Source organism: Pongo abelii, chromosome 18 (genome assembly GCF_028885655.2).
Source record: "Pongo abelii isolate AG06213 chromosome 18, NHGRI_mPonAbe1-v2.0_pri, whole genome shotgun sequence".
In the NCBI taxonomy this organism is placed as follows: Eukaryota; Metazoa; Chordata; class Mammalia; order Primates; family Hominidae; genus Pongo; species Pongo abelii.
The window spans coordinates 56,227,391-56,254,568 of NC_072003.2; the positions used below are offsets into that span (position 1 = coordinate 56,227,391).

At 50.5% G+C, this 27,178-nt stretch overlaps 1 protein-coding gene across 2 annotated transcripts; it reads left to right on the forward strand.

Annotated features, from left to right (window-relative positions):
• The first annotated feature begins 1,999 nt into the window (after positions 1 to 1,999).
• CETP (cholesteryl ester transfer protein) lies at positions 2,000 to 23,795 on the forward strand. Of its 2 annotated transcripts, XM_002826454.3 has the most exons (16): positions 2,000 to 2,147; positions 3,061 to 3,175; positions 9,347 to 9,481; positions 9,572 to 9,642; positions 9,875 to 9,962; positions 10,991 to 11,060; positions 11,279 to 11,339; positions 11,950 to 12,041; positions 13,269 to 13,448; positions 15,047 to 15,097; positions 18,054 to 18,218; positions 21,125 to 21,192; positions 21,602 to 21,635; positions 22,120 to 22,192; positions 23,273 to 23,358; positions 23,539 to 23,795. In XM_002826454.3, exons 1-16 carry the CDS (start codon positions 2,030 to 2,032, stop codon positions 23,611 to 23,613), a joined length of 1,482 nt encoding a protein of 493 aa, XP_002826500.2. In that variant the 5' UTR covers positions 2,000 to 2,029; the 3' UTR covers positions 23,614 to 23,795. The 2 variants fall into 2 exon arrangements, with proteins under 2 accessions (XP_002826500.2, XP_002826501.2); XM_002826455.3 differs by lacking the exon at positions 13,269 to 13,448.
• Positions 23,796 to 27,178: the final 3,383 nt, after the last annotated feature.

Genomic DNA, 27,178 nt, shown 5'->3' on the forward strand with positions numbered 1-27,178 from the left:
GAAAGAGAAAGAAAGGAAGGAAGAAAGAAGAAAGGAAGAAAGAAAGAAAGAAAAGAGCGAACCCAGGAATGAAAGATCACACACTGTATGACTCTATTTACAGGAAATGTTCAGAGTAGGCAAATCCATAGAGACAGAAAGCACATTTGTGGTTGCCAGGAGCTGGGAAAGGACAGGATGGGGAATGACTGTTTATTGGATGTGGGGCTCTATTTTGGGGTGATGAGAATGTTCTGGAATTAAATTCATGGCTGCATAACACTGTGAATGTACTAAATGCCCCTGAATTGTACACTTTAAAATGGTTAAAGTGGTAAGTTTTCATTAAGCAGTAAATTAAATTCTACTACAATTTTAAAAAGACTAAAAAATAATTTAAAAAAGATTAAATGAGATAATACAAAAAAGCATTATCTCGAAAATACAGCTGATATTAGTATGATTCTTACTAAGTTTTAAGAGTCTAAGGTGCAGGATTCTAAGTTTAAAGGGATAGGCTCTTTTGGTTTTTTGGTTTAGTTATTTGTTTTTTTTTTTAATCCATTATCCCCAGGGTCTCCCACCCTTGGGAGGCCCCCAGCACCCAGGCTGCACTAGAGGATGGGGCCCACCGCCCTTTTCTCTCCAGGCCCAGCCACTGACCGCCAGTACCCTGGCCAGGGGCACCCTCAGTCATTGCCCTCCGTGGCCCCAGGAAGGGAACAGAAACAACAGCCAAGAAGACAATAGCCGCCAGGAAGTCCTCACGTTTCTGGAGAAATACAGCCCATTAATGAAGTTCCTCCAGCCTGATCAGAGGACGGGGTGCTGGGGAGGCCTGGGCTAAAGGGCTCACCTCCAGCCCCGACCCCGGCAGGGCCGATGGTACATGCTCACACAGTGAGGGGGCTCCAGAGGTCTGTGGGTACGAACCCGAGGGCTGGTGCCCAGGGGCAATCAGCTTATGTCTCTGAGCCTTGGGAAACAGTGAGGGTCAGCCCGGCTCCCCACGTGGTTCTGGGCAGCTTTGGGCTTCGAGCAGGTGCAAACTCGGGACTAGGGCAGGACCCCCTGAGAGGCGACTGAGCAAGGCCATCCCAACTCATGTTTCCTTGGCCCTGCCTGGGGAACAGCATCCTGCCCACATCCCTCAGCCCTGGCTCCTTCCTAGGGGCTCTGAGGAGGCAGCACTTGGCCATCTGGTCACAGTTACTGCAGGGCAGTTCTTGGCCCCAGCTGTAGGTAAAGTACTGTATGTTGTAATTTTTTGAAAGATAACACATTCACACGACTCAGAATTCAAATGCCACAGACATTCCCCCTGCTCTGCCCCTTTCCCCCAGATACCCAGTTTCTCCCAGAGGCAGCCAATGATCTCAGAGGCTGTATACCCACCCAGAGTTATTTTATGCATATCAAGGAAAGTCTACATAGAGGACTCTTTCTGGGGTACCCAGATGCAGTGTCAAATGCCACGAAATGCTAGAGTGAGGACATTATCCTTTCAAGCTTTCAAATCAGAGCAAGGGAAAGGTTGATGCTACAGTTTCTCTAGCACGCATGAAGCCCTCTCCCTTTTTCTACTGAGTTTTACTTTACATGCAACAGCAGGCTTCAAGCTTGGGGTCATTGTCGGGCAACAGTATCTGGCAAGAATTCAATGTCTTTTTCTCATAGTCATTGTATTTTGGCCTCTTTCTATTTATGGCAACTGAGAGAGAAAGTTTAATTCCTAGATATATGTATTTAAGTAAAAAATAAATGAATTCATGGAAACATATTAAGCAATTATCGCGATAACATAAGGGATGGGAAAAATGGTGCAGATGGTTGAGGGGAGACAAGTAGAAGTTGGGGTGCTCTTGTCGAATGTCTGGCTCTGAACTCGAGAGGAGGTCGCAGGGGCTGGGCAGGAAGGAGGTGAATCTCTGGGGCCAGGAAGACCCTGCTGCCCGGAAGAGGCTCATGTTCCGTGGGGGCTGGGCGGACATACATATACGGGCTCCAGGCTGAACGGCTCGGGCCACTTACACATCACTGCCTGATAACCATGCTGGCTGCCACCGTCCTGACCCTGGCCCTGCTGGGCAATGCCCATGCCTGCTCCAAAGGTACCTCGCACGAGGCAGGCATCGTGTGCCGCATCACCAAGCCTGCCCTCCTGGTGTGTAAGTATCAGTGCATCTGTCTGCCCTGCCAGGGGTCTTTTCATGGACACCCACTATGCCAGGAGCCTCCCCGGCCTGAAGCCAGCCCTGAAGCCGGCTGCCACACTAGCCCAGAGAGAGGAGTGCCCTGGGAGGGAGATGGGCTGAGCGGAGCAGTCCTCACCCTCTCCTGACCTTGCCTTCAAGGTCAAGTTCTTTGGTGAGAAGGTCCTAGCAGCATTGCCAACAGCCAGGTATAGGGATTTGTGTTTGTCTGAGACCCAGAATCACTGGGATTTGAGTTAGGCTTCAGATCTGAGCCAGGTTAGGGGGTTGAGTCAGGGGGTGAAGATTAGGAGGTTGGTGTATATTTGGTGTTGAGGGTCACTCTATGGCCAAAGTCAGGGGTTGCCATGAGTTCAGGTGACGGAGGCTCCATCACTGACTGTTGTGTGACTTTGGCCAGCTCCCCTGCCCTCTCTGGGCCTCAGTCTGTTGCTCAATACAATAAGGGTACAGGGAGGCTAAATGATACAATTTCTAAAATAGAATATCGCCAAGTTCAAAAGCCAGACTTATAGACCCCCAGGACTACAGAGAGTGTCACAGCATCGTCTGGGTGAGGCTAGGGTTAGTGTGCGGCTGGGCTCAGGGCTGCCCCATTTGACTAGGATCGTGGGGTTCCCATGTGTCAGGATCCAGGGGCTAGGGTATGATCAGGATCTCTAGCTGGTGTCAGGGTCAGAGCTCTCTGTGTCCTCTAGAATTGCCATCAACCTTAAACCCAGAGGGAGGCCCAGTCCAACCCCTCAGCTTTAAGGCCTGCTGGGAGCCTCATCTCAGAGAGGCTGAGTCATGGCCAAGGCCAGTTGGGGGTGGGAGCAGGGGGCTTGGCGTGGGCCTGCAGCCCCTCAGCCACTGCCCTCCCCTCTAGTGAACCAAGAGACTGCCAAGGTGATCCAGACCGCCTTCCAGCGAGCCAGCTACCCAGATATCACGGGCGAGAAGGCCATGATGCTCCTTGGCCAAGTCAAGTATGGGTTGCACAAGTGAGTCGGGCCTCGGGTATGACCAGGCTGGGGGTAGGCAGGCGGGAGGAACAGCCTGGGGCTTGCCCCCAGCCCACAGGGAGGAAGGGCAGCAGCGGGGGGACTCAGGTCTCTCCCCTTGATTTGGAACCAGAGCCTGACACCTCCCCTACCCCCACCCTCCATCCCCTGGTGCCTTGGGGGGATTTATTGGAGTGTATCAACCTCTCCAACAGCCCCTCTAAGAGTCAGGCTTCAAAAGATCCTTTCCCACTGCCCTGGGAAGATGGAGGTCTTATTTGGGGGTGAATGGGGGGTAGGGTAGAAAAATCTCAGCAAAATAAGTATTTAAAAAAAATTTATAAATGTTGTTTTCTTATAATAGAGACAGGGGTCTTGCTATGTTGGCCAGGTGGGTCTTGAACTCTTGGCCTCAGCCAGTCCCCCACCCCAAGCCTAAAATGAGTATCTTGACTTTATTTGGGATGATGGTAACAGCTAAGGGTCGGTTGTGGGCCAGATGCTTTTATAAGCAATATCCTCACCTTTATCATATATTTTTTTTCTTTCCTGTTTTTTCATTTTTTGAGACAGAGTCTCCCTCTGTCACTTAGGCTGGAGTGCAGTGGCACAATCTCAGCTCGTTGCAACCTCCGTCTGTGGGTTCAAGTAATTTTCGTGCCTCAGCCTCCAGAGTAGCTGGAATTACAGGCACGCCACCACATCCGGGTAATTTTTGTATTTTTAGTAGAGATGGGGTTTCATCATGTTGGCCAGACCGGTCTCCAACTCCTGACCTCAAGTGATCCGCCCACCTCAGTTTCCCGAAGTGCTGGGATTACAGGCGTGAGCCACCACGCCTGGCCCTTTATCTATCTTAATCTTCATTTTATTTATTTATTTATTTATTTATTTATTTATTTATTTATTTATTTATTGAGATGGAGTCTCTCTCTGTCACCCAGGCTGGAGTGCAGTGGCACGATCTCAGCTCACTGCAACCTCCACCTCCCGGGTTCAAGATATTCTCCTGCCTCAGCCTCCCTAGTAGCTGGGATTACAGGTGCCCACCACCACGCCCGGCTAATTTTTGTATTTTGAGTAGAGACGGGGTTTCATCATGTTGACCTGGTTGGTCTTAAACTCCTGACCTCAAGTGATCCGCCCGCCTCGGCCTCCCAAAGTCCTGGGATTGCAGGCGTGAGCCACGGCGCCCGGCCTATCTTAATCTTTATCATATATTTTAGCCTCTTCTGTAAAAGAGGATAATGCCATCGCCCGGATGGCCCTGCTTAACAAACACGGAAACAGGAGCTGATAGAGGTTTAGCAGCCTGGCGGAGCTCATGTGCAAACTCAGCTCAGTCTCGGGAACTCAGCCACCTTCCTGGCACCTCAGGCTGCCCTGGAGCCTGGGTCCCGGTCTGTGTGTCGGTCTGAGGCCCCAAGGGTGGGGCAGACGTTGTTCAGGGAACTTGTCTTTGTCTTAAAGCCAATCTCCTCCTCCTCCCCAGCCCTGCTAAACATGCTCCCCAGGGTTGGTCTCTGCTACCCGCGCACATTGGGCCTTGAGTCTTGGTAAATGTTTCTGAGCCACCAGGGGGCGCCAGAGGTGCTGGGATGCCACTTCGCCTTTTGCAGGAAAACTCCCGCCGCTAGCGGGTGCTGTGGGGCGTCCCAGGTCTCGCGCAGCCTCGCTCTCTGTGTGACCTTGGGCTTCAGTTTAGGCTTCTGTAAAAGAGAATAATGGGCAAGGTCCAGTGGCTCATCCCTGTGATCCCAGCACTTTGGGAGGCCGAGGTAGGAGGATTACTTCAGCCAGGGTTCAAGACCACCTGTCTCTATAAAAAATTTAAAAATTAGCTGGGCATGGTGGTGCGTGCCTGCAGTCCCAGCTACTCAGGAGGCCAAGGGGAGGCCAAGGCTGCGGTGAGCTATGATTGCATTACTGCATTCCAGCCTGGGTGACAGAGCAAGACTGTGTTGCTGAAAAATAAAAGCGGATAATGCTATCCTAGACCTATGTTGCAAGAGGTCAGACATGGCAAAAGCGTCTTGAGAAGTTAAAGAGATAGTATCCTTAATAAATCAGCAATAATTCAGTAAGACCAGACTGCCGTAGACTAGATGTCATAGTCATTAATATATAACTGTTATCCCAAACGTATATGAGTGGGGTAGAAATAAAATATGATTGGCCACGAATATTAATGTTAGATGAAGCTGGATCATGGGTAAGATGAGAATTCTTCACACTATTCTCTCTAAAGGGAATGGAATAAAATAGAACAGAACAGACCGGGAAAGCCAGATATATGTGGATTCTCCTTGCTGGGCACAGTGTGTCATAGTGGCTTATAATATGGGATTTGGAGTGGGATGGACCCAGGATCAAATTCCCTTCTACTGAGGTTTTCTGAAGCCACATAAGCTGTCTGAGCCATTTCTGTCTCAGTTCAGTGGGTACAACAATAGTGACCACCTCGTGGGTAGCTGTGAGGATTAAACCAGGAAATGTGCATAAACTCTCAGCACAGTGCTTGCCACACAGCATGTGTTCGGTACGTGATGGCCGCTTCTATTGTGTCATATTCCATGTGCTCAAGCCGGGCCCTGGGGGAGAGTTCAGCAAGGGTAGAGGGATATGAGAGTGAATGTGGCCTGCTGGCCTCCCTGCCTGCAGTCTCTCCTCTCTGATCCTTGCTTCCTAAGGGTCTTCACTGACTCCCACCTCTGACCAAGTCCCCGGCGGCACAGGCAGCAGAGATCCTCTGCTGTACCCACACCAAGACCCCGGGGCCAATGCTTTTCCCATTGTGCAGCTCCACCTCTGCCCCCGGGGCCTGGGTTAGGCCTCCTCCAAGCTGAGCCTCCTACTATCTTCCAAACTCCCACCCTCCATCTGGTGTCACCTCCTCCCAGAAGCCCTCTGTATCAGTTTCCTGTTTTCTGCCGTAAAAAAAATCACTCCAAGTTTAGTGGCTTAACATGACACAAGTTTATCATTTTATAGTTTAAAAGGCTAGAAGTCCACCATGGCTCTCCCTGAGCTAAGATCAAGATGTCAGCAGAACCAGATTCCTTCTGGGGGCTATAGGGGAGAATTAATTCCCTCGCCTTCTGCAGCTTCTAGAGGCTTCCCCCATTCCTTGGCTTCCCTCCATCTCTTTTTATTTAGGGCGAGGGAGGCTCCCTGCTCTGACTTTCTCATTTATGGTATTCCCCCCTGCTTTCCAGCAGCTGTGATTGTCCCAAATCCTGTCCTCTGGTTCTCTAGCCCAGAAAAACTATGATCTACCAGAGTTCAAGACCTTGAAAGGGCCTTTTCCCACTGTCCTTTCTCACAGTGAGAGCCGGAGCCCAGCTTGGTGCTAGAATCTGTGCGAATGGAGAAATGCACCCTGTGCTGTTCTCTTCCTCCACCCGGCATCTCCCCTGCAGCCCGGCTGGGTTTTTTTGTTTGTTTGTTTTTGAGACAGAGTTTTGCGCTTGTCGCCCAGGCTGGAGTGCAATGGCACGATCTCGACTCACTGCAACTTCTGCCTCCTGGGTTCAAGCAATTCTCCTGCCTCAACCTCCCGAGCAGCTGGGACCACAAGCATATGCCACCACTCCTGGCTAATTTTTTTTTTTTTTTTTTGCATTTTTAGTAGAGATGGTGTTTCACCATGCTGGCCAGGCTGGTCTCGAACTCCTGACCTCAGATGATCCACCTGCCTCGGCCTTCCAAAGTGCTGGGATTACAGGCGTGAGCCACGGCCTGGCCCAGTCTGACTGTTTTCACTCACTCTCTAATGCCTCAGGTAGTGTTTATTGTATTCTGTGCAGAGGTCAAGAATTTAGTCATCCAAGGAGATTAGTGTATTAGGAGCTTACGCAGCTATTACCAGAAGAGACTCCACTCAAAAATTTGGTACGCCGCCGGGCGCAGTGGCTCAAACCTATAATCCCGGCACTTTGGGAGGCCAAGGCGGGCAGATCACCTGAGGTCAGAAGTTCAAGACCAGCCTGGCCAACATGGTGAAACCCTATCTCTACTAAAAGTACAAAATTAGCTGGGCGTGATAGTGCATGCCCGTAATCCCAGCTACTTGGGAGGCCAAGGCAGGAGAATCACTGAACCCAGGAGGTGGAGACTGCAGTGAGCTGAGATTGCCCACTGCACTCCAGCCTGGGCAACAAGAGCAAAATTCTGTATTAAAAAAAAAAAGGCTGGGCATGGTGGCTCACGCCTGTAACCCCAATGCTTTGGGAGGCTGAGGTGGGGGAATCACTTGAGGTCAGGAGTTCAAGACCAGCCTGGCAACATGGTGAAACCCCGTCTCTACTAAAAGTACAAAAATTAGCTGGATGTGGTGGCGGGAGCCTGTAATTTCAGCTACTAGGGAGGCTGAGGCAGGAGAATCGCTTGAACCCAGGAGGCAGAGGTTGCAGTGAGCCGAGATCGTGCCACTGCACTCCAGCCTGAGCAACAGAGCCACACTCAGTCTCAAAAAAAAAAAAAAACCAATGGTATGAGCTTTAAATTTCTGTAGAACTGAAAGAGGATTGGAGATTGTAGTAGGGTCTAATTCTAAATTAGAGCATTTAGAATAATGTGGAGTCTGGTCAACATAGTGAGACCCCCCAATCTGCACAAAAAACACAAAAATTAGCCAGGCACTGTTGGTGCATGCCTGTGGTCCCAGCTATTCCAGAGGCTAAGGCAGGAATATCGTTGGAATTCGAGGATGCAGTGAGCTGTGATTACACAACTGCACTCTGGCCTGTGCAGCAGAGAGCCACCCTGTCTCAAACAAACAAACAAAAAAGAACAAACTAAAAAAAAAAAAAAAGAAGAAGAAGAAGAATTTGGAGCAATCTAGTTGTTTCCTATACCAGAAGTCTTTGCCAATCTATTTTTTTTTAATTTTATTTTTAATTTTTGTGAGTACATAGTAGGCGTATATATTTATGGGGTACGTGAGATGTTTTGATGTAGACATGCAACGTTTTGTCAACCTATTTTTTTTTTGGCGACAGAGTCTTGCTCTGTTGCCCAGGCTGGAGTGTAATGGTGTGATCTCAGCTCACTGCAACCTCCGCCTCCTGGGTTCAGGCTATTCTCCTGCCTTGGCCTCCCAACTAGCTGGGACTACAGATGCCCCGCCATCATGCCCGGTTAATTCTTTTGTATTTTTGTGGAGATGAGATTTCAGCATGTTGGCCAGTCTGGTCATGAACTCCTGACCTCAGGTGATCTGCCCTCCTCAGCCTCCCAAAGTGCTAGGATTACAGGCGTGAACCACCATGCTGGCCCGCCAACCTATTTTTGATCTAACTTTACTTCTGGTGGTGTATTCATACTCTTCCGGATAAATTTTCACCCTTTTTCACATACCATTTACATTTCTAAGAATTTGTCCATTTCATTTCATCTAGTTAATCTCATTTGTTGACATACAATTGTTCGTAGTGTTCTCTCATAATTCCTTTTATTTCTGTAAGACTGGTAATAATGGCCTTGCTTTTATTTCTGTTTTTAGTAATTTGAGTCTTCTTTTTTTTTTCTTGCCAGTCTAGCTAAAGGTTTGTTGATTTTGTTGATCTTTTGGAAAAACCAGCTATTGTTTTCACCAATTGTTGTTGCTTTTCTATTATTTCATTTGTAGGCACTAAGATTCTGATTACTTCCTTCCTTCTGCTAGCTTTGGGCTTAGTTTGCCCTTATTTTTCAAGTTCCGTAAGGTGGAAAGTTTGATTATTGACTTGAGATCTGTCTCTTTTTTAAAGATAGGCATTTCTAGATATAAATCTCCCTGTGAGCACGGTTCCCTCCATCTTCAGCCCAGCAGGGTTAACTCTCTCTGGGCATTCTTCCCTGGTCACCTCTCCCTTTCCTCTCCTCTTCTGCCTCCTCTTCCACTTTTCGGCACCCTGTGATTACATTGGGACCACCCAGATAATCTAGGATCATCTCCCCACCTACCCCAAGGTCCTTAACTTAACCATACTTGCATATGGGTAACACGAGTTGAGTGTGGTACCCAGGATTTGACATGTTGGGTAACATATTGGCAGGTTCTGTGGATTAGGAGGACATTTTGGGGGCCATGATTCTATCTTCCACCCTCGCCTAGGCAAAATTGGAGGCTCGCTCCTTGGGCTCCCTGGATGACCCCCGACATTGTTCCTCACTTCCATTCCTTCCCAGCATCCAGATCAGCCACTTGTCCATCGCCAGCAGCCAGGTGGAGCTGGTGGAAGCCAAGTCCATCGATGTCTCCATTCAGAACGTGTCTGTGGTCTTCAAGGGGACCCTGAAGTATGGCTACACCACTGCCTGGTGGTAAGCATTCCTGTCAGCTGATGCCCCATGCCCTGGCCGTCTCTGGGCTGGAGGGCTGAATGAGGGTCCTGGGTCCTTGGCTCTTTCCAGGCTGGGTATTGATCAGTCCATTGACTTCGAGATCGACTCTGCCATTGACCTCCAGATCAACACACAGCTGAGTATGTGTCAAGCGTCCTCTGGGGAAGTGGGAGCTGGACTCCAGGGCCTGGCCTCAGCAGAGGGGGAGGTTGTGCAGGCAGAGGGTTCTGGGGCCATCAAAGGAGGCCCGGCCTGGGAAGTTTGCAGGGTTGGGGACCCCAGAGCTGGCCAAGCTCTTGACTGGCCTGGGCAGCATGTGGATACCATCCAATAGCAGAGGCTGCCCTGAGGTCATGTCGGGTCTCTCTGCAGCCTGTGACTCTGGTAGAGTGCGGACGGATGCCCCTGACTGCTACCTGTCTTTCCATAAGCTGCTCCTGCATCTCCAAGGGGAGCGAGAGTAAGTACACCACCCTGTGGCCCCCATTCCTGATTGTGCCCATCCTGTTAGCATGTCCACGGCCCCCTCCAGGCTCAACCCCACACAGGACATGCTTGTGGGTGGCCAAACCTGGAGGCAGCAATACCTTCAGTGGGGTAACTTCCTACCCCCTCCCATCAATACACCCTCAAAGGCTAGAAACAACAATAACCAACAGCTAGTAACTAACAGCTATTAAGAACTTGCTGTGTGCAAAGCACTATTCCAAGCCCTTTTCATGAATTAATTGATTTTGTCCTTAAAACCAACCCTAGGATATAGATTCTGTTATCATCCCTTTTACATATGGGTAAACTGAGTCACGGAGTGGTTAGAAAGGAAAAGCTCATATCTACGGAGTGCATCTGCATTCCAAGCACCATGCTAACTCAGAGATAAAACTCTAGCCAAGCTAAGTAACTTGCTGAGGACACACAACTCACCACTAAGGGATGGGAGTAGGATTTGAACACAGCATTCTCTGACCCCAGAAGCTGAGTTCCTAGATAATTTACTCTCCTGCTTCCCAGGGTGGGGCTTTTTGTCTTGGCCAACACCCTCTGTCAAGGAGCTGTGGGTAACTCCATTGCACAGAGGAAGATAACAAGGTTTGGAGAGACCCTAGTCATGTAACCAATGCCAAACCTGGAAGGCAGAAGGGAACTGGTGGGTGGGGTCTGGAGAGGAGCCCTCTATTCAGGCCTTTTTCTGACTCTCGAGCAGACGGATACATGTATGAATTTGGACTCTAGACACGTTCTCCTGTGTGTGACAGGTGTGAGCGTCACAGGAGCTGGGGCCTCCCGAGGAATGCTGGGATGGTGCCGCAGTTAATTCTTGGGTCTGAGGCTCCGTGTTCTCAGCTGCAAAATGGGAGTGATAATTCTTACTTCCTGAGCTACACGAGTCAGAGCCAACAGAGCCGTGAATGGTGCCTGGTACACAGTAGGTGCTCCACGGATGCACAGGACTGGTCAGGGGCTCATTGTGGTGCTTGCTGCCCTCAGGCCTGGGTGGATCAAGCAGCTGTTCACAAATTTCATCTCCTTCACCCTGAAGCTGGTCCTGAAGGGACAGGTGAGTGAGGCTGGCTGACTCCCTGTGGTCCAGGGCCATGCCCAGGAGGCTGGAGCCCTTTCCTCCCTGCCCTTCCCTGAGAAGGTGCCACTCCCACCTTCCCCACGTGGCCAGTCCCCTGTGCCAGTTCCCAGCATTGCCACCACCACGCAGCTGGAAGAAGGCACTGCCTCTGGCCTCCTTTCCCCTCTGGAAAGCACCTGCTCTGTCTGCCCCAGATCTGCAAAGAGATCAACGTCATCTCTAACATCATGGCCGATTTTGTCCAGACAAGGGCTGGTGAGTGCGTTTTTGTCTGCATGCCTCAGAAGACAGCAGTGGGAGCCAGAAAGCCACCTACTGCACTGCGTGGCCTTGGGACCGTCACTCTTCCTGTCTAGGTCCCATGGGCTCTGTCTGGCTCTGACACTTGATGATTAGTTATGAGCATACTTTGGCAAATTTCTGCCCCTTTGGGCTGCAGCCTCACAAGCTGTGTGGCGTTGGGCAAGTCTATAGAACTCAGGACAGATGGGTGATTAAGTCCAGGAGGACTCCAAGATTCTCCTGGAAGTAGATTAGGAAAAAAGATAATTAGATTGCTCACATGGCTGGGCACTCATCCATGTACTGTATTCTCCTCTGTAGTACAGAACAGAGCTGGGTTTCAGCCCAAGTATTGGACTCTGCTCTGAACCAGCCTTCTAGAAGGGCTCTATCTACCCAGACAGACAGACTTGGGAAAAGAGACAATGAAAAAGTGCCACATCCCTCCCCACACACCCAGGTCCCACTTTGCAGAGGGGAACACTGAGGCTGGAGGCTTGGGTAGCTGTGTGGATGCAGGGCAGCAGTGACTCAGGGCAGTTCCCCCCTCCTGAGGCCCCGCCTTGATCTTTTCCTCCTGCAGCCAGCATCCTTTCAGATGGAGACATTGGAGTGGACATTTCCCTGACAGGTGATCCCGTCATCACAGCCTCCTACCTGGAGTCCCATCACAAGGTAGGAGTTGTGGGAGGGTGGGGCAGGGCCCAGCTTCCCCAGGGGAGTTGGTCCTTTCCTGTGCTCTGACAACCCCGTCCCCCAGCTTCAACCTTATGGCAGCCAAGAGTCCCGGGGCGCTCCTCCGCATTCCTGATGCTGCGAGGAGGGCAGGCCACAGCGACGTGCCTCTGAGCCCTCTCTGCAGGCACCAGGGCTGCCCACTACAAGGATCCCAGCAAAGCACCAGCTCCTTCCTAGAGGGCTTATTTGGCTTCTGTCATCCTCTACAGCAGTGGATTGTGGCCCCACCCGGGGGTTACTGACAAAAGCTTTGGACCCTCTATTACTTAGGATATAGATTTCTGTAACAAAGAAATCAGAAATAATAGCTGCTTAAACACAATAGACAGTTATTTCCCTCTGTTGCAGTCTGAGCATCTGCAGCCCCGGGCGATCTGGAGGCTGCAGGGTGTCAGGCACGCAGGCCCCTTCCACGTGTTCTCAGCCAGCCCCAGGCGTGGCCTCATCCCAGGGTCCTGGCTGACTGGCCTGACCACCACACCCACTCTGCTCACAGCCCGTTGGCCTGAACTTGATCGCAGGACCCCACCCTACCTGCAAGGGAAACTGAGGAATTTATTTCAGCTAAATATTGAGACCAGCTAAAAGTTAAGTGGTACAGAATGGAGGGAGAGATTGGAGAAGATTTTAGGGCAGACCCAGCCATCTTTGTAACAGAGACTCTCCCCAGAAAACTGAACAGAAGGATCATTTCAGAGGTTCATGGACACTCCTGAAGCCTGTTCACGACCCATGGGCTGGATGATCTAGAGGGGCAGGGGACTGGGCAGCAGCTTTTTTTCCTGATTTTGGCCTCCAGGAGCTGATGGTCAATGGACTGCCCTCTGCAGGGTCAGGGCCCGTGGTCAGCCGGGGCGGGGTGGGAGCTGGAGGTCCGTGGTCACCAGCTGTCCTGACCAATGTCGTTACTTGAATATAACCCTGTGAAGGCGGGAACCACGTCTGTCTGGTTCACGTCCCACGGTGGTTGAGACATAGTGGGCACTCTGGAAGTATTTGCTGAATGAGTGAAAGCCCTGCTGGGGGAAACTGGGTGCAGCTCTTTCCTCAGTTTCCCCATCTGCACTCTGGGCTGAATGCTGGGGCTCCTCCCAATCTCCCTGAAGCTGGACCTGAGCCCAGCAGGGACACACGGGGTCCAGCCAGCATCCTGGCTTCCTCCAGGGTCATTTCATCTACAAGAATGTCTCAGAGGACCTCCCCCTCCCCACCTTCTCGCCCGCACTGCTGGGGGACTCCCGCATGCTGTACTTCTGGTTCTCCGAGAAAGTCTTCCACTCCCTGGCCAAAGTAGCTTTCCAGGATGGCCGCCTCATGCTCAGCCTGATGGGAGACGAGTTCAAGGTGAGTAGGTGGGGCTGGGCTGCTAGGGAATCCAGATGGCATGTGGTATGTGTGTGTGTGTGTACATGCGTGGGGAGGAGGGAGGCAACTCGGAAACTTGGTGGTGGGCAAAAGAACTAGGGACCACCTAAGCTGGAGCAATAGCAGTAAAGTCCAGACTGGGCGCAGTGGCTCACACCTGTAATCCCAACCCTTTGGGAGGCTGAGATGTAGCAGGACGAGCTACAGACAAAACTCCTCAGACACCGAGTTAAAGAAGGAAGGAGTTTGTTCGGCCGGGAGCATGGGTAAGACTCCTGTCTCAAGAGCCGAGCTCTCCGAATGAGCAATTCCTGTCCCTTTTAAGGGCTCACAACTCTAAGGGGGTCTGCATGAGAGGGTCGTGATCTATTGAGGAAGCAGCGGGTAAGTGACTGGGGGCTGCATGCACCAGTAATCAGAACAAAACAGAACAAGACGGGGATTTTTACAGTGCTCTTTCATACAATGTCTGGAATCTATAGATAACATAACTGGTTAGGTCAGGGGTCGATCTTTAACTACCAGGCTTAGTCAGGCAGGCCCAGGCCTGGTTTCGGGTCTGGTTCCTTGGTTTCCAGTCTGGTTTCTAGGCGCCGGGCTACCTGCCCTTAGTTTCGCTTCTCTTTCTTTTTCTGAGTATAAAACAACATAAAACAATATGAGAGGGTCTGTCTCTCTTCTCTCAGAGACAGGAGGGTCCCTGGAGGCCAGGAGTTCGAGATCAGCCTGGGCAACATGGGGAGACCCCGTCTCTACAAAAATAAAAATAAGTTTAAAAATAAGCTGTGCACGGCGGTGCATACCTATAGTCCCAACTACTCAGGAGGCTGAGGAGGGAGGATCACTTGAGCCCAGGAGGTTGAGGCTGTAGTGAGCTATGATGGCACCACTGCACTCCAGTGTGGGTGACAGAGTAGGACTCCATCTCAAGAAAAAAATGCAGTCCAGCATTTATTGGAGTCAACTATGTGTTGCCAGATAGATAGATGGATAGATAGAGTGATCAATAGATTTAGGTATAGATATAACTTGGCACATAGTAACTGTGCATTAAATATAAGGTGATATTAGTCTTACATTTATTGCACGGTTATATTTGCTACACTTTGTTTTGTTGCACTCATCCTGGGAGATAAGTACTGTTACCTCTGTTTTGCAAACAAAAAACCACAAAGCTCAGAGAAGGTAGGTGACTTACTGAAGATCACACAGCCTCTAAGAGGTGGCCCCAAAGCCTGTACTCTTCACCTGTACTGTACTAGAAATGCTTAGGTAGTTTCCAGGCCGTGCTTGTCATTGAACTCATGAGGAAACTGAGGCCCACAGAGGGGAAGAGACTTGTGCAAGGTCACACAGCCTGCGTGGGGCACAGTGGGGAGCAGAAGCCAGGCTTCCAGCCAGGACAGGAGTTCCCTGCTCCACACCCTGCCCGGAGCATCTCACATGTTGTCTGGGAGGTTGGGAGTTGCGTCTGAGGAGGGGTCCAGTCCTTGAAACTGCCCTTGGTCCCCGCGAAGTTTTCTTCTGAGGAGTGGACTTTACTCCGCCCACCCTCCAACATCCTCATCTCTTTTCAGGCAGTGCTGGAGACCCGGGGCTTCAACACCAACCAGGAAATCTTCCAAGAGGTAACTGCTCCCTGCGCCTGTGTGGGGTTTATCTCATGTACCCCAATCCTGCTCTGGCTTCAAAAGCCCCCACACAGCCAATAACAACACCAATGACAACAATTATAACAGCAAACACAGCTCCTACTCGGGTGTTCGGCATGGAGTGAAGTGCTTAGTGTGTGTGACTTCCTTCAGTGCTCACACCGACCCTATGAGTGGGGCAGTCAAACCATCCCCATTTTACACACAGGGAAACTTAGTGAATGGCAAGGCTGGGTTTGAGCCCAGCTCTATTGCCCTCAAAGATAATGCTCCATTCCCCGCTCTGTTACCCAGGCATAGGGACTTGTAGGGGGGTGGAACCCCAGGATCAACTCCGGGCTCAGAGGGCCCCAGCAATAAGTGACTGTTGATTACTCCTGATCCCAAAGCTGACTTCAGGCAAGCTCCTTGGAGGTCGCAGCCTCTTCTTGCTATGCCTAGGGGCAATGATGTTCATAATCCCACTCCTCAATGCAGGGTTCTACTAAGAACCCATGATCTCCTACCTCAAATGGACCTCGTGCTTTCTGAGTAAGCCTCCCTCAGCTTTCTGGTCACCTCACTCCCCCACCCACTGCAATGACTTCTTCAGGCCTTCCCTGCCACCCTCAAATCTCCAGCTGCCGCCTCCTGTCTACCATCCACTTCCCTCTCCACACACAACCTACTTACCAGAGAGCTGAGCAGAGCCACCAACAGAACTTCTCCCTGACGTCGCTGCTCCCAGTCGCAACCCACTCACCCACACCTGCGCCTTCCTGCAGCCCTTCTCCTGTTCTAACAGAGGACAGTACCTCTTCCCTTCTGAACTCAGACCGTCCAGCCTTCCTCGGCTCTGTGATGTCTCTCTCCCTGCACATACGCAACTCATAATATTGGGCAGGCCCCTGACCGGCTCTTCTCCCTTAGCCCCTTCTCTGAGTCCTATTCCTTTGATGTCCTATTTCTAGTCTTTCTATTTCTCTCTTCTCCACCTCCTCCCCAGGCCAGGCTACCATTATCTCTAGTGGGGACCCATCTGTAGCTCCCGGTGGGTCTCCCTGTGTCCTGATACCCTCCTACAATCTGTTCCCCACAGCAGCCAGAACAATCTTTTCAAGAAACAAAATTGGTTATTCACCTGCCTGCTTAAAGCTGGTGTAGGATACAGGCTAAACGCTCTGCCATAGCCTCCAGGGCCCTTCATTTTCTCATCCTGTCTACCTCTCCATCTAATTGTTTCCCACCCAGCGTAATTGTAACTGTTTAGTTTAAAGTTGACGACGTCTTTTGTCAGCTCTAGAAATTTCTTTTCTTTTCTTTTCTTTTTTCTTTCTTTTTTTTTTTTTTTTTTTTGAGACAGAGTCTTGCTCTGTGGCCCAGGCTGGAGTGCAGTAGCACAATCTCAACTCACTGCAACCTCCACCTGGGTTCAAGCAATTCTCCTGCCTCAGTGCTGAAATTACAGGTGTGAGCCACAGCACCCGGCCCATCAGCTCTGGAAATTTCTTCATCACTCTCTCCTCCATGATTGCCCCATCCGTATTTTCTCCATGCCTACCTCCTGGAATTTCCATGAGACACACATTGGGCCATCTCATTCCATTTTCCGTGTCTCTTAGTTGCTCTGTCGTGTTTTCCATCTCTTTTATCTCTATCCTAAATTCTGGATGGTTTCTTCAAGTATCTTTTTAGTTCATTAATTCTTTTTACAGCTGTGTTTCATTTGTTTACTTACCCACTGAGATTTTCATTTTATTTTATTTAATTAATCAATTTATTTATTTTTGAGACAGAGTCTCGCTCTTGTTCCCCAGGCTGGAGTGCAGTGGCCCAATCTCAGCTCACTGCAACCTACGCCTCCTGGGTTCAAGCAATTCTCGTGCCTCAGCCTCCCAAGTAGCTGGGGTTACAGGTGTGCACCACTGTGCCCAGCTCATTTTTTTGTATTTTTAGTAGAGACGGGGTTTCACCATGTTGGCCAGGCTGGTCTTGACCTCCTGACCTCAAATGATCCTCCAGCCTCAGCCTCCCAAAGTGCTGGGATTACAGGTGTGAGCCTCCGCACCCTGCCTCCCTTTTCTTTCTTTTGAGCTGAGCTATGTAGTTAATGAAACCTTTTCTTGTGTATCCAGTGGTTCGGTGGTTTCTTGCGGCATGTGGTCTCCTTGAGCCCAGTCCCACAGGCTGTAATCGAAGGTCCTCAGGCCACACTCCCCAGCCCCGCTGGATGCCCGCGCATTCCTTATCTTGGCCATGCTGCTTTCACAGGGCTCTTGTCCACACTGTCCCCTCTGCCAGAATGGTTTGCCCTCCCCCATCCCATCTGCTCCTCCTCCTGCCACCTCAGGGAAGGCCTCTCCCACCTCCCTGACTAGGTCAGATCCCCTCGTGCCACAGCCTGGTGTGTCTCTCCTTTAAATACTCCTCAGCTGCAGTTTTACGTTCTGTTCTGGGATGCCCTGGAAAATGCTGGGCTCCTGCAGATATGGCCCGCAGCTCCTGCGCTCTCTGCTCTATCCCCACCCCTAGCCCAGCTGCTACAGCAGCTTCCCTCAGAGGGTTACCATGCAGTGGGTCCTGTTCTAAGTTCTTTCCACAGATTATCTCATTTCATCCTCAGGACAACCCTATGAGGTAGGATCTATGATTATCCACATTTTACAGTGAGGAAAGTGAGGCCCAGAAGGCTAAGTGAAGGCATCCTCAGCACATCCTGAGACAGGAGTTCAGGATAGGAATTGCTTCACTAGCACACAGATGAGAAACTGAAGCCCAGAGAGGACGAGAGTCCTAATTTGCACAGCCTGGGGCCCGGGCACTACCCCAGGCTACTTCCTTTTCCCCAGCCCTGGGGCCCCGAGCCAGCTTTGTCCTTCCCATCTCTGAGGGCAGGGACTGCTGCTGCCCTGATGGGCCCCTGTCCTGGCCATGGGACCCCTGTCTTCCACAGGTTGTCGGCGGCTTCCCCAGCCAGGCCCAAGTCACTGTCCACTGCCTCAAGATGCCCAAGATCTCCTGCCAAAACAAGGGAGTTGTGGTCAATTCTTCAGTGATGGTGAAATTCCTCTTTCCACGCCCAGACCAGGAACATTCTGTAGCTTACACATTTGAAGAGGTGAGGCAGGTGCAGGGAGAGGTGGTGGTGGGGGAACCTGACTCACAGATGGGCCGCAGAGGGCAGGGGCCTGGGGGCCTCTGAAGCCTCCAGATCCTTCTCACCACCTCTGCTGGCACTGGTTGTCTCTTGCACGTGGCTCCTTACAATCAAAATCACATCATGCAAGTAACGAGGGGGTACACACGTGGTTTCCACAGCTTAGATAATATTTTCTCTCTTTTCTTATTTTTATTTTTTTTAGAGACAGGGTCTCACTGTCACCCAGGCTGGAGTGCAGCCTCACAATCATAGCTCACTGCAGCCTCGAATCCTGGGCTCAAGTGATTCTCCCACCTCAGCCCTCCTGAGTAGCTGGGACCACAGGCAAACACCACCACACCCGGCTAATTAAAAAAAAAAAATTTCCTTGGAGGCAGGGTCTTGTTATGTTGTCCAGGCTGTTCTCAAACTCCCGGCCTCAATCAATTCTCCTGCCTCAGCCTCCTAAGTTGCTGGGGTTATAGGCATAAGCCGCCATGCCAAGCATATTTTCTTTCATTCTTATTTTTATTTATTATTTATTTATTTACTTATTCATTTATTTTTTTGAGACAGAGTCTCACTCTGTTGCCCAGGCTGGAGTGCAGTGGCACAATCTCGGCTCACTGCAACCTCTCCCTCCCAGCTTCCAGTGATTCTCATGCCTCACCCTCCCAGGTAGCTGGGATTACAGGCATGCACTACCATGCCCGACTAATTTTTTGTATTTTTAGTAGAGACAGGGTTTCGCTATGTGGGCCCAGCTAGTCTGAAACTCCTGGTTTCAAGTGATCTGCCCGCCTCGGCCTCCCAAAGTGCTGGGATTACAGGTGTGAGCCACTGTGCCCAGCCAATATTTTCCTTCTTAAGCTGAGCAGTGGACAATGGTGTTTGTTACCCAAGTCCACAACCCTCCATTCATTAGGGCCACATGGGTTTCCAAATTCAGAACTTCTGTGAATTTGTAAAAGTAGTATAGTGTATAGACATTGCATATATTGCAGAACACCCCAATAGGGTGTGGGGTGGCACCCCGCAATCAATTCTCCTCAAATGCCTCAATTGGCATTTCTCCTCATATGAAGCAAGATAAATACCATAGATAGCTTCCTAGACAATGGCCAGGTTTTGCCAACAAACTTAAGAAAAAACTTGTAGTTTTCCGATCCTGTTTGATTTTATAATTGCAAATAAGGAATTAAGGATCAGTATTATCTTTAATGCTCCTTAGAATATCTTCAATTTTTTTTTTTTTTTTTTTTTTTTGAGACAGAGTCTCACTCTGTCACCTAGGCTGGAGTGCAGTGGTGCAATCTCGGCTCACTGCAACCTCCACCTTCCTGGTTCAAGCGATTCTCATGCCTCAGCCTCCCCAGTAGCTAGCTGGGACTACAGGTGCATGCCACCACGCCCAGCAAATTTTTAGTAGAGGCGGGGTTTCACCAGGTTGCCCAGCCCAGTTTCAAACTCCTGACCTCCAGTGATCTACCCGCCTCAGCCTCCGAAAGTGCTGGGATTACAGACATGAGTCACTGTGCTCGGCCAATATTTCTAAATATATTAAGAACTAAAGACAAGAGCAATGCAAGCACATTGTGGAAAATATAGAAAAATAGAAAGAAGAAAACCACTGTCACCATAACCCCCTTCTCCAGGGGCCTTCGATGTGGTTACTGTGTGCATTTCCTTCTGGTGCTTTGTTATTTTTAAATAAACTTTTTATCTTGGAGTAACTTTATATTTGAATAAAAGTTGCAAAATACAGAGTGTTCCCACATATCCCTCACCCACTTCCCGCTTTGTCCACATCTTACATAACCATGCTACAGTGTCATAGCGGAGAGATTAACATTGGTTCATGACTGTTAACCAAACTCTAAACTTTATTTGAATCTCCCCAGTTTTTCCACTGATACCCTTTTTCTTTTCCAAGATCTGATCCAGGATAGCACATTGTATTTAGCCATTCTTTTTTGTTTTTTGTTTGTTTGTTTGTTTGTTTCTGCCTAGGCTGGAGTGCAGCAGTGATCCTCCCACCTCAGCTTCCCGACTAGAGATGTGCACCACCACGTATTGTTTTGTAGAGACAGGGTTTTGCCCCGTTGCCCAAGCTGGTCTCGAATCCCTGGGCTCAAGTGATCCGCCCACCTTGGCCTCCCAAACTGTTGGGATTACAGGCATGAGCCACTGTGCCTAGTTTATTTAGCCTTTTAAATATCTCTTTAATTTTTGTATTATTTTCCTTTTTGTTTTTCTGTTTTATTCCTTTTGGCTTTCTCATGTGGATGTAGACATATTATTTTATTTACTTATGTTTTTGTTGTTAAGAATCTGAAACACTGAGCATTTGTTAAAGAAAAGAATTATTCGGCCGGGCACGGTGGCTCACGCCTGTAAACCCAGCACTTTGAGAGGCTGAGGCGGGTGGATCACATGGTCAGGAGTTCAAGACCAGCCTGGCCAATATGGTGAAACCCCATCTCTACTAAAAATACAAAAATTAGCCGGGCGTGGTGGCACATGCCTGTAGTCCTAGCTACTTGGGAGGCTGAGGCAGGACAATTGCTTGAACCTGGGACATGGAGGTTGCAATGAGCTGAGATCGTGCCACTGCCCTCCATCCTGGGCAACAGAGCGAGACGGTCTCAAAAACAAAAAAAGAAAAGAAAAGAAAAAGAAAGTGACTTCTCAGGTCCTAACCCCAAAGCCACAGGTGCTGGGGAACTTTCCTCAGTTTTCAGAAGAGCAGTAGCTAAGCCTGGTTCCCATGTCACCCGTGCCTCTCTAGTCCTTCAGTGGAAAGAATCAGGGGCCCTGAGCTAGGAGGGTTGCTCTCTGCTTCGGGAAGAGCCCCAGCTCACAGCAAATTTGATTTCTCTCCCCAGGATATCATGACTACCGTCCAGGCCTCCTATTCTAAGAAAAAGCTCTTCTTAAGCCTCTTGGATTTCCAGTATGTGCTGCAGAGAAGAGAGGGGGCTGTCAACTCCGCAAACCTTTCCCTGGCCCCTTGGAGTCAGGCACAAGATGGGGTGTTGGTGGGGAAATGTGGCCCCTTCCCTCTGGGGCATATGGCCTGACTGCAGGGAGATAAGACCCTGCCTAGATAGAATCTTCGTAGGGAAGAAGGGGCGCCAGGAAGAATGGAGGGAGGGCCTGGCAGGAGGAGAGCACTGCCCGAGCAAAGGCCTGGCCGCCAGAATAGCAAATCTCAAGAGAATAGCAAATCTCAAGAGAGTGCTCCAAAGGGCCTAAGCTATGAGACAGAAGCACTGGCTGCTATTCTTAGAGTTTCTGTCCCAGGGGATGTTACAGGAGGGGGCCCAATGGAGGGTCAAATTATCATCTCTTTTTTATTTCAGGATTACACCAAAGACTGTTTCCAATTTGACTGAGGTAGGTAGTCTTGGATAGACTGGGGGAAATAAGTCCCGTGGGACCTCCTGCCTTAAAGAAAGCAGGTGGAGGGCCCTAAAGGAAATCAGGCAACCAGACCAAAAGAATCTGGACCAGGTGGTCCATGCTGTGTCTCTTGTGACCCTTCTTCTCCCTGCCATGTCTTTTGGGAGAGCCTTTGTGTTGCAAAAATGAGAGCGTGGTGGTATGGATTGGGGTTTAGGCAGAAGAGTACTGGCCAAGCAGCCCCTCCCTGGACCTCAATTTTCCCTCTGTGGAATGGATTAGCAATCCTGGGCCTCCCCAAGGCGAAGGAAAGACCACTCAAGAGGGGCACCGTCTGGGGCAGGAAGAGGGAGTGGGTTGGATGTATTTTTTTCACGGGTGGGCATGAGGATGAATGCTTGTCCAGGCCGTGCAGCATCTGCCCTGTGGGTCACTTCCGTGCTCCAGGGAGGACTCACCATGGGCATCTGATTGGCAGAGCAGCTCCGAGTCCGTCCAGAGCTTCCTGCAGTCAGTGATCACCACTGTGGGCATCCCTGAGGTCATGTCTCGTAAGTGTGGGCTGGAGGGGAAACCGGGTGCCGAGCCTGACCGAACTTCCCATTTCACCTTGTGGGCCCTTCCCAGGCAGAGCTCCAGGTGCCCCTCTTCCCAGTCATTAATACTTAGCGGTCTGGGCCCCCTTTCCTCTCCCTGCTGGTGGCATTGCACGCCAATGACTCGGCCAGACGCACAGACCCCTGTTCTTGGTTTACCTGCAGAATATTATCTTTGCCACCCTGCGGGATGGCTCAACCCACTTGCAGGATGCAGGTCTCCTAATAGCAATCTGATATAGCAGAAAGAGCCCTGGGCTGGGAGTCTGAGACCTAGTTCTAGCCCAGCCCTGAACCTCAGTTTCCCTTTCTGTGAAACAAGAATGTTGAACTTGATGATTCCCAATTTTCCTTTTGACCTTGAACTGGTAGAATATTTATCCCTTTGAGGTGACTCGGATGGTAGACTCTCGGACACCCGTGTGCTGGGGGTATTTTGGAGAAGGCTCTGCTAAGACCTTTCTGCTCCCTTCCCCACAGAGTATGTTGAGCTGACTGTGCTTTCCTTTTGAACATCTGCTTGTCCACATGGCTTAGGTAGGAGAGGAAGGGCGTGGAAACTGGAATGATCCTAGTGGGGTGTCTTGGCATCTCTTGGCCTCATTTTCCCCATCTGAACCATGAAGCTAAAACTAGGGGATGTAGATTAAATGGTTCCTACAACTACTTGCAAGCAGACCACTCTGTGTGGTTGCAAAGAACGCTTTGAGAAGCTGTGTGGGAAAGTTTCCTTCCTAGCAGGGTAGATTCAGCTAACTGCAGGTCATGTGGCCATTGTGGATGGGTTGGGAGCTCAAGTTTGGGACAGAAGGGAATCTTTTTTTGGCAGCAGAGTGGCAAGCCCTGCCACCAGGCAAACTCTGCTCTTCCTCATCCTCAGAAGCACTTGCCCACTCTTCTAAATCAAAGTGAAACACATGTTTACAGAATATTGGTCCAAAAGGGTCTCAGCATCTCCTACTGCCCAGGGTGGCAGAGCCTCGGCCGGCCTTGCTCCCCAAGAAGGGCTGACTGGAGCTCTGTCCCCTGCCCCAGGGCTCGAGGCAGTGTTTACAGCCCTCATGAACAGCAAAGGTCTGAGCCTCTTCGACATCATCAACCCTGAGATTATCACTCGAGATGTGAGTACAAAGTCCCCCTCACCAGCCCCTGTTCCTGGGGAGAGAGGCCCAGACAGGATTCCTGGGGTGACTGGGGGCTGTTGGGGAGACAGACAGAGGGGCATCTACCAGTTTGGCTCCCTCCTGGTGGCCTGGGAGTCAGCCTAGCCTGCCCCTCTCTCCTACTGTCCCTCCCTCCAGGGCTTCCTGCTGCTGCAGATGGACTTTGGCTTCCCTGAGCACCTGCTGGTGGATTTCCTCCAGAGCTTGAGCTAGAAGTCTCCAAGAAGGTTGGGATGGGGCTTGAACCAGAAGGCAAGCACCAGGCTCACAGCTGGAACGCTGCTGTCTCCTCCAGCATGGTGGAAGTTGGGTTAGGAGTACGGAGATGGAGATGATTGGCTCCCAACTCCTCCCTATCCTAAAGGCCCACTGGCATTAAAGTGCTGTATCCAAGAGCTGGAGAGTCCTTCTTCTGTGGCTGGTGGGTAGAGGGAGGGGGAAGGGATGTGTCTCACCTGTGCCGTCCACTTCTTTTCAGCCCTTCCAAGGCAGCTGCCCCCAAACCCTCTGAGTTCCATGGTGACTGGAGGAAGAAATCCAAACTTCTCTCCTTGTGATTCATGGTCATCCCTGATCAGGTCCCTGGATACCTTCCAAATTTATCCCCTTTAACCCAGCACTCTCCTCGTCTGACCAGCCTCCTGCAGGAGCTGTCACACACTCTCTGTCCCATGGGGTTCCAGTACTGGACAGGAAGTGAGGGAGGACCAGGGCTTCAGATCCTGAGGATGGTGGGAGGGGAAGGGGCCCTCAGAGGTCTGGTTTTTGGTAGAAATGGAGGAAGACAGAGCCTCTAAAAAGGCAAACAACTTTATTCCAGAAGATAAACTGCTCAAGAGCCTGAGCCTATTTCCAGCTCACCTTTTTTTTTTTTTTTTTTTGAGATGGAGTCTCTCTGTGACCCAGGCTGGCATGCAGTGGCACAATCCCAGCTCACTGCAACCTCCACTTCCCAGGTTCAAGCAATTCTCCTGCCTCAGCCTCTCAAGTATTTAGGATTACAGGCACCCGCCACCACACCTAGCTAATTTTTGTATTTTTAGTAGAGACAGGGTTTCACCATGTTGGCCAGGCTGGTCTCGAACTCCTGACCTCCAGTGATCCACCTGCCTCAACCTCCCAAAGTGCTCATGTTAAATATAGTGAACCCCAAGTTTCTCTTCAAAGAATCAGTATGTCTGTATGTTCAGCTCTCTTATTCTTTGATTCTCCATTTTAAAGTTTAACTTCCTGGTTCTCTTCGCCCCCTTGCTTCTAACTTCTGTAAACAACCTTTTCCACCAGTTTTATTCAGTAGTTCACACCTGTTCCCCTGGTCACTTGCTCCATCCTGACTCATCCTGGTCACCTGCTTTGACCTGAGTCACCCCTGGTCACCTGCTCTGATGTAAGTCACCTTTAGTTACCAGTTCCTAACTGTCCTTCCTGCCAAACTACTCACCTCGCCACTCTGGCTCATACTCCTGCTCTCTTTAAAATAGCCAATCGGAATTAGCTTAGACTGTGCGGTCCAACCCTAGCCAACAGGGGAACAACACAGCAGCAGGGATTACCTGGGTCAGGAATAAGAACGCCTTCCCCTCCCTTGTTCAAGTGTGCTCTCACCATTGTTCCATCTGTGAGGAGCACCCTTTCTGCAGAAACTAAAAATTGCCTTGCTGAGAAAATTAAATTTATGTTTGAGTGCTATTTCTTTGCAGCAGTGGAGAACAAGCATTTCTAACACTGGGATTGCAGGCATAAGCCACCATGCCCAGCCTCCAGCTCACCTTCTTATGCTCAAATCGTGTCTTCTCCTTCCCACCCTCAAGCTACAATACAAAAAGTTTCTTCCAACCCTCTCAGTCTTGGAAGATACCAGGCTCTATTTTCTCCGGGTGTGTAAACAAAATGCCTCTCCCACATTAGCCAATTGAGATGGGAGGAGGTGCAGCAAGATGCTGGCTAGTGCAAGGTCCCTGGGGTAGAAAGAATCATGATGGATTCAAGAACAGTCAAAAGGGCTGGTGTGGCACTGAAAGCAAAGAACTAGGGGCGAGACATGAGGCCCAACCAGCAGGCAGGGTCACATAACAAAGGTGATAAAAGGGCCTGGCCTTTATTTCAGCAGCCAGGAGAGACAGCCAGGAGGCCAGGGCTGTGGGGAGCTCAGAAGTAAGATGCCCCTTCAAGTCTGGGAAGATGTGAGGGGAAGGCACCATCTTCTGAGCCAGGTTTCTTCCAAGCCCTTCCCTGCCCCTCCAAGTGCTTTCTGAGGCCTGTTTCTCTTCCTCCCCTGGGGCCTAATGCAAGGGTCTGACTCACTAAGCCAGAGCACTCATGGGCAGGATAAGCGGCTCTTAAAGGGCCCTGGCAGAAGGAGTCAGGGTGGTCTCACCAGTCCCTGAGTCCAACGTGGGAATTCTAGGTCTTGGGATATTGGCCTCTGAGGTGGTGACACCAGTTAGGAGCCACATCTCACCCAAGAATGCTCCCTTGAAGAGGCTGGGAAGACCCAAGGCCCCCGCCTTTATGCTACAATGACAGAATCAGGATAACTTGGCAGCCCTAAGGCAGCTCTTCCTTGAATGGAAACATTTATCAGCACAAGGGGCAGACAGAGAAGTCACTTGGAGTCTTACCCCTTGTAGACCCCAGCCCGACTGGGACTCCAGAAGGTCCCAGGGCTCTGCTCCAGAAATAAGGGTAGGGGCATCCCCCCAGCTTCCTTCACTGTCCTTGGAGAGGTCTCCCCAGGGCTGAGCTGGGAGGCACTTCCATGTCACTGTCTCATCCAAGGAGCGCAATTAGCAGGAGATACGGAGTCCAGAGGGTGAGAGGCTTACCGAACGGGACTGACCTCCGAGCCCCTCTCCCAAATTCCAGCCCCTCCATCCAAGCCTAGAAGCTCTGAGCTAGTCCTGTTTAAGTCCTCCTGGCCTGGGTGTGTGTGTGGGGTAGTCCTGGCCCCAATCCAGTCAAGATCATTTCCAAAAAGAAGGCCACACCTGCTGCTTCCTCCAGGGAAAAACAAGTGCTCCCCAGGGACAGCACCAGGCAGAAGCACATCCTGCCACCTGGGCTGCTGACCTTGGGCAGGATGGGGCCCGGGTATTTGGCAAATAGGAAGGGTATAGGGAAGGCCTGGCTTTCAGACCTGAGTCTAATCCCAGCTCCCCCCAACCCCAGTTACTAATTCTGCCATCCTGGGGCCCCTCTGTGACTCCATTTCCTCTTCTATTCAATGGGATGATAATACTTTCCATGTAGGATTCTGGCAAGGGCTGGATTAGCTCAGAGAGGAGCCCATGGTGGCCAAGAGCAGGGGCTGCAGAGCTAGCCTGCCTGGGTCCACCCTTCAGCTCCTCTGCTTCTGTGTGATCTCAGGCAAATTATTTAGCCTCTCTGTGCCTCCCTCTTCTCATCTGTAAAAAGAACTATAACAGTTGCCATGAAGAGTAAAGGAGAGGCCGGGCATGGTGGCTCAGACATGTAATTCCAGTACTTTGGGAGGCTGAGGCAGGGGTATCTCAGGAGTTCAAGACCAGCCTGGCCAACATGATGAGCCCCCGTCTCTACTAAAAATACAAAAAAATTAGTTGAATATGGTAGTGCACACCTGTAGTCTCCAGCTACTCTGGAGGCTGTGGCGGGAGAATTGCTTGAACCTGGGAAGTGGCGGTTGCAGTGAGCCGATATTGCACCACCGCACTCCAGCCTGGGAGACAGAGGGAGACTTTGTCTCAAAAACAAAGAAACAAAAAGATTAAAGGAAAGAGCGGCCGCATTTTGGGAGGCC

Coding starts and splice junctions, on each gene's coding strand:
- CETP (XM_002826454.3), top strand. CDS start 2,030: ATGCTGGCTGCCACCGTCCTGACCCTGGCCCTGCTGGGCAATGCCCAT. Junction 21,636..22,119: donor CTGTTTCCAATTTGACTGAG/GTAGGTAGTCTT, acceptor TCTGATTGGCAG/AGCAGCTCCGAGTCCGTCCA. Junction 23,359..23,538: donor CTGAGATTATCACTCGAGAT/GTGAGTACAAAG, acceptor CCCTCCCTCCAG/GGCTTCCTGCTGCTGCAGAT.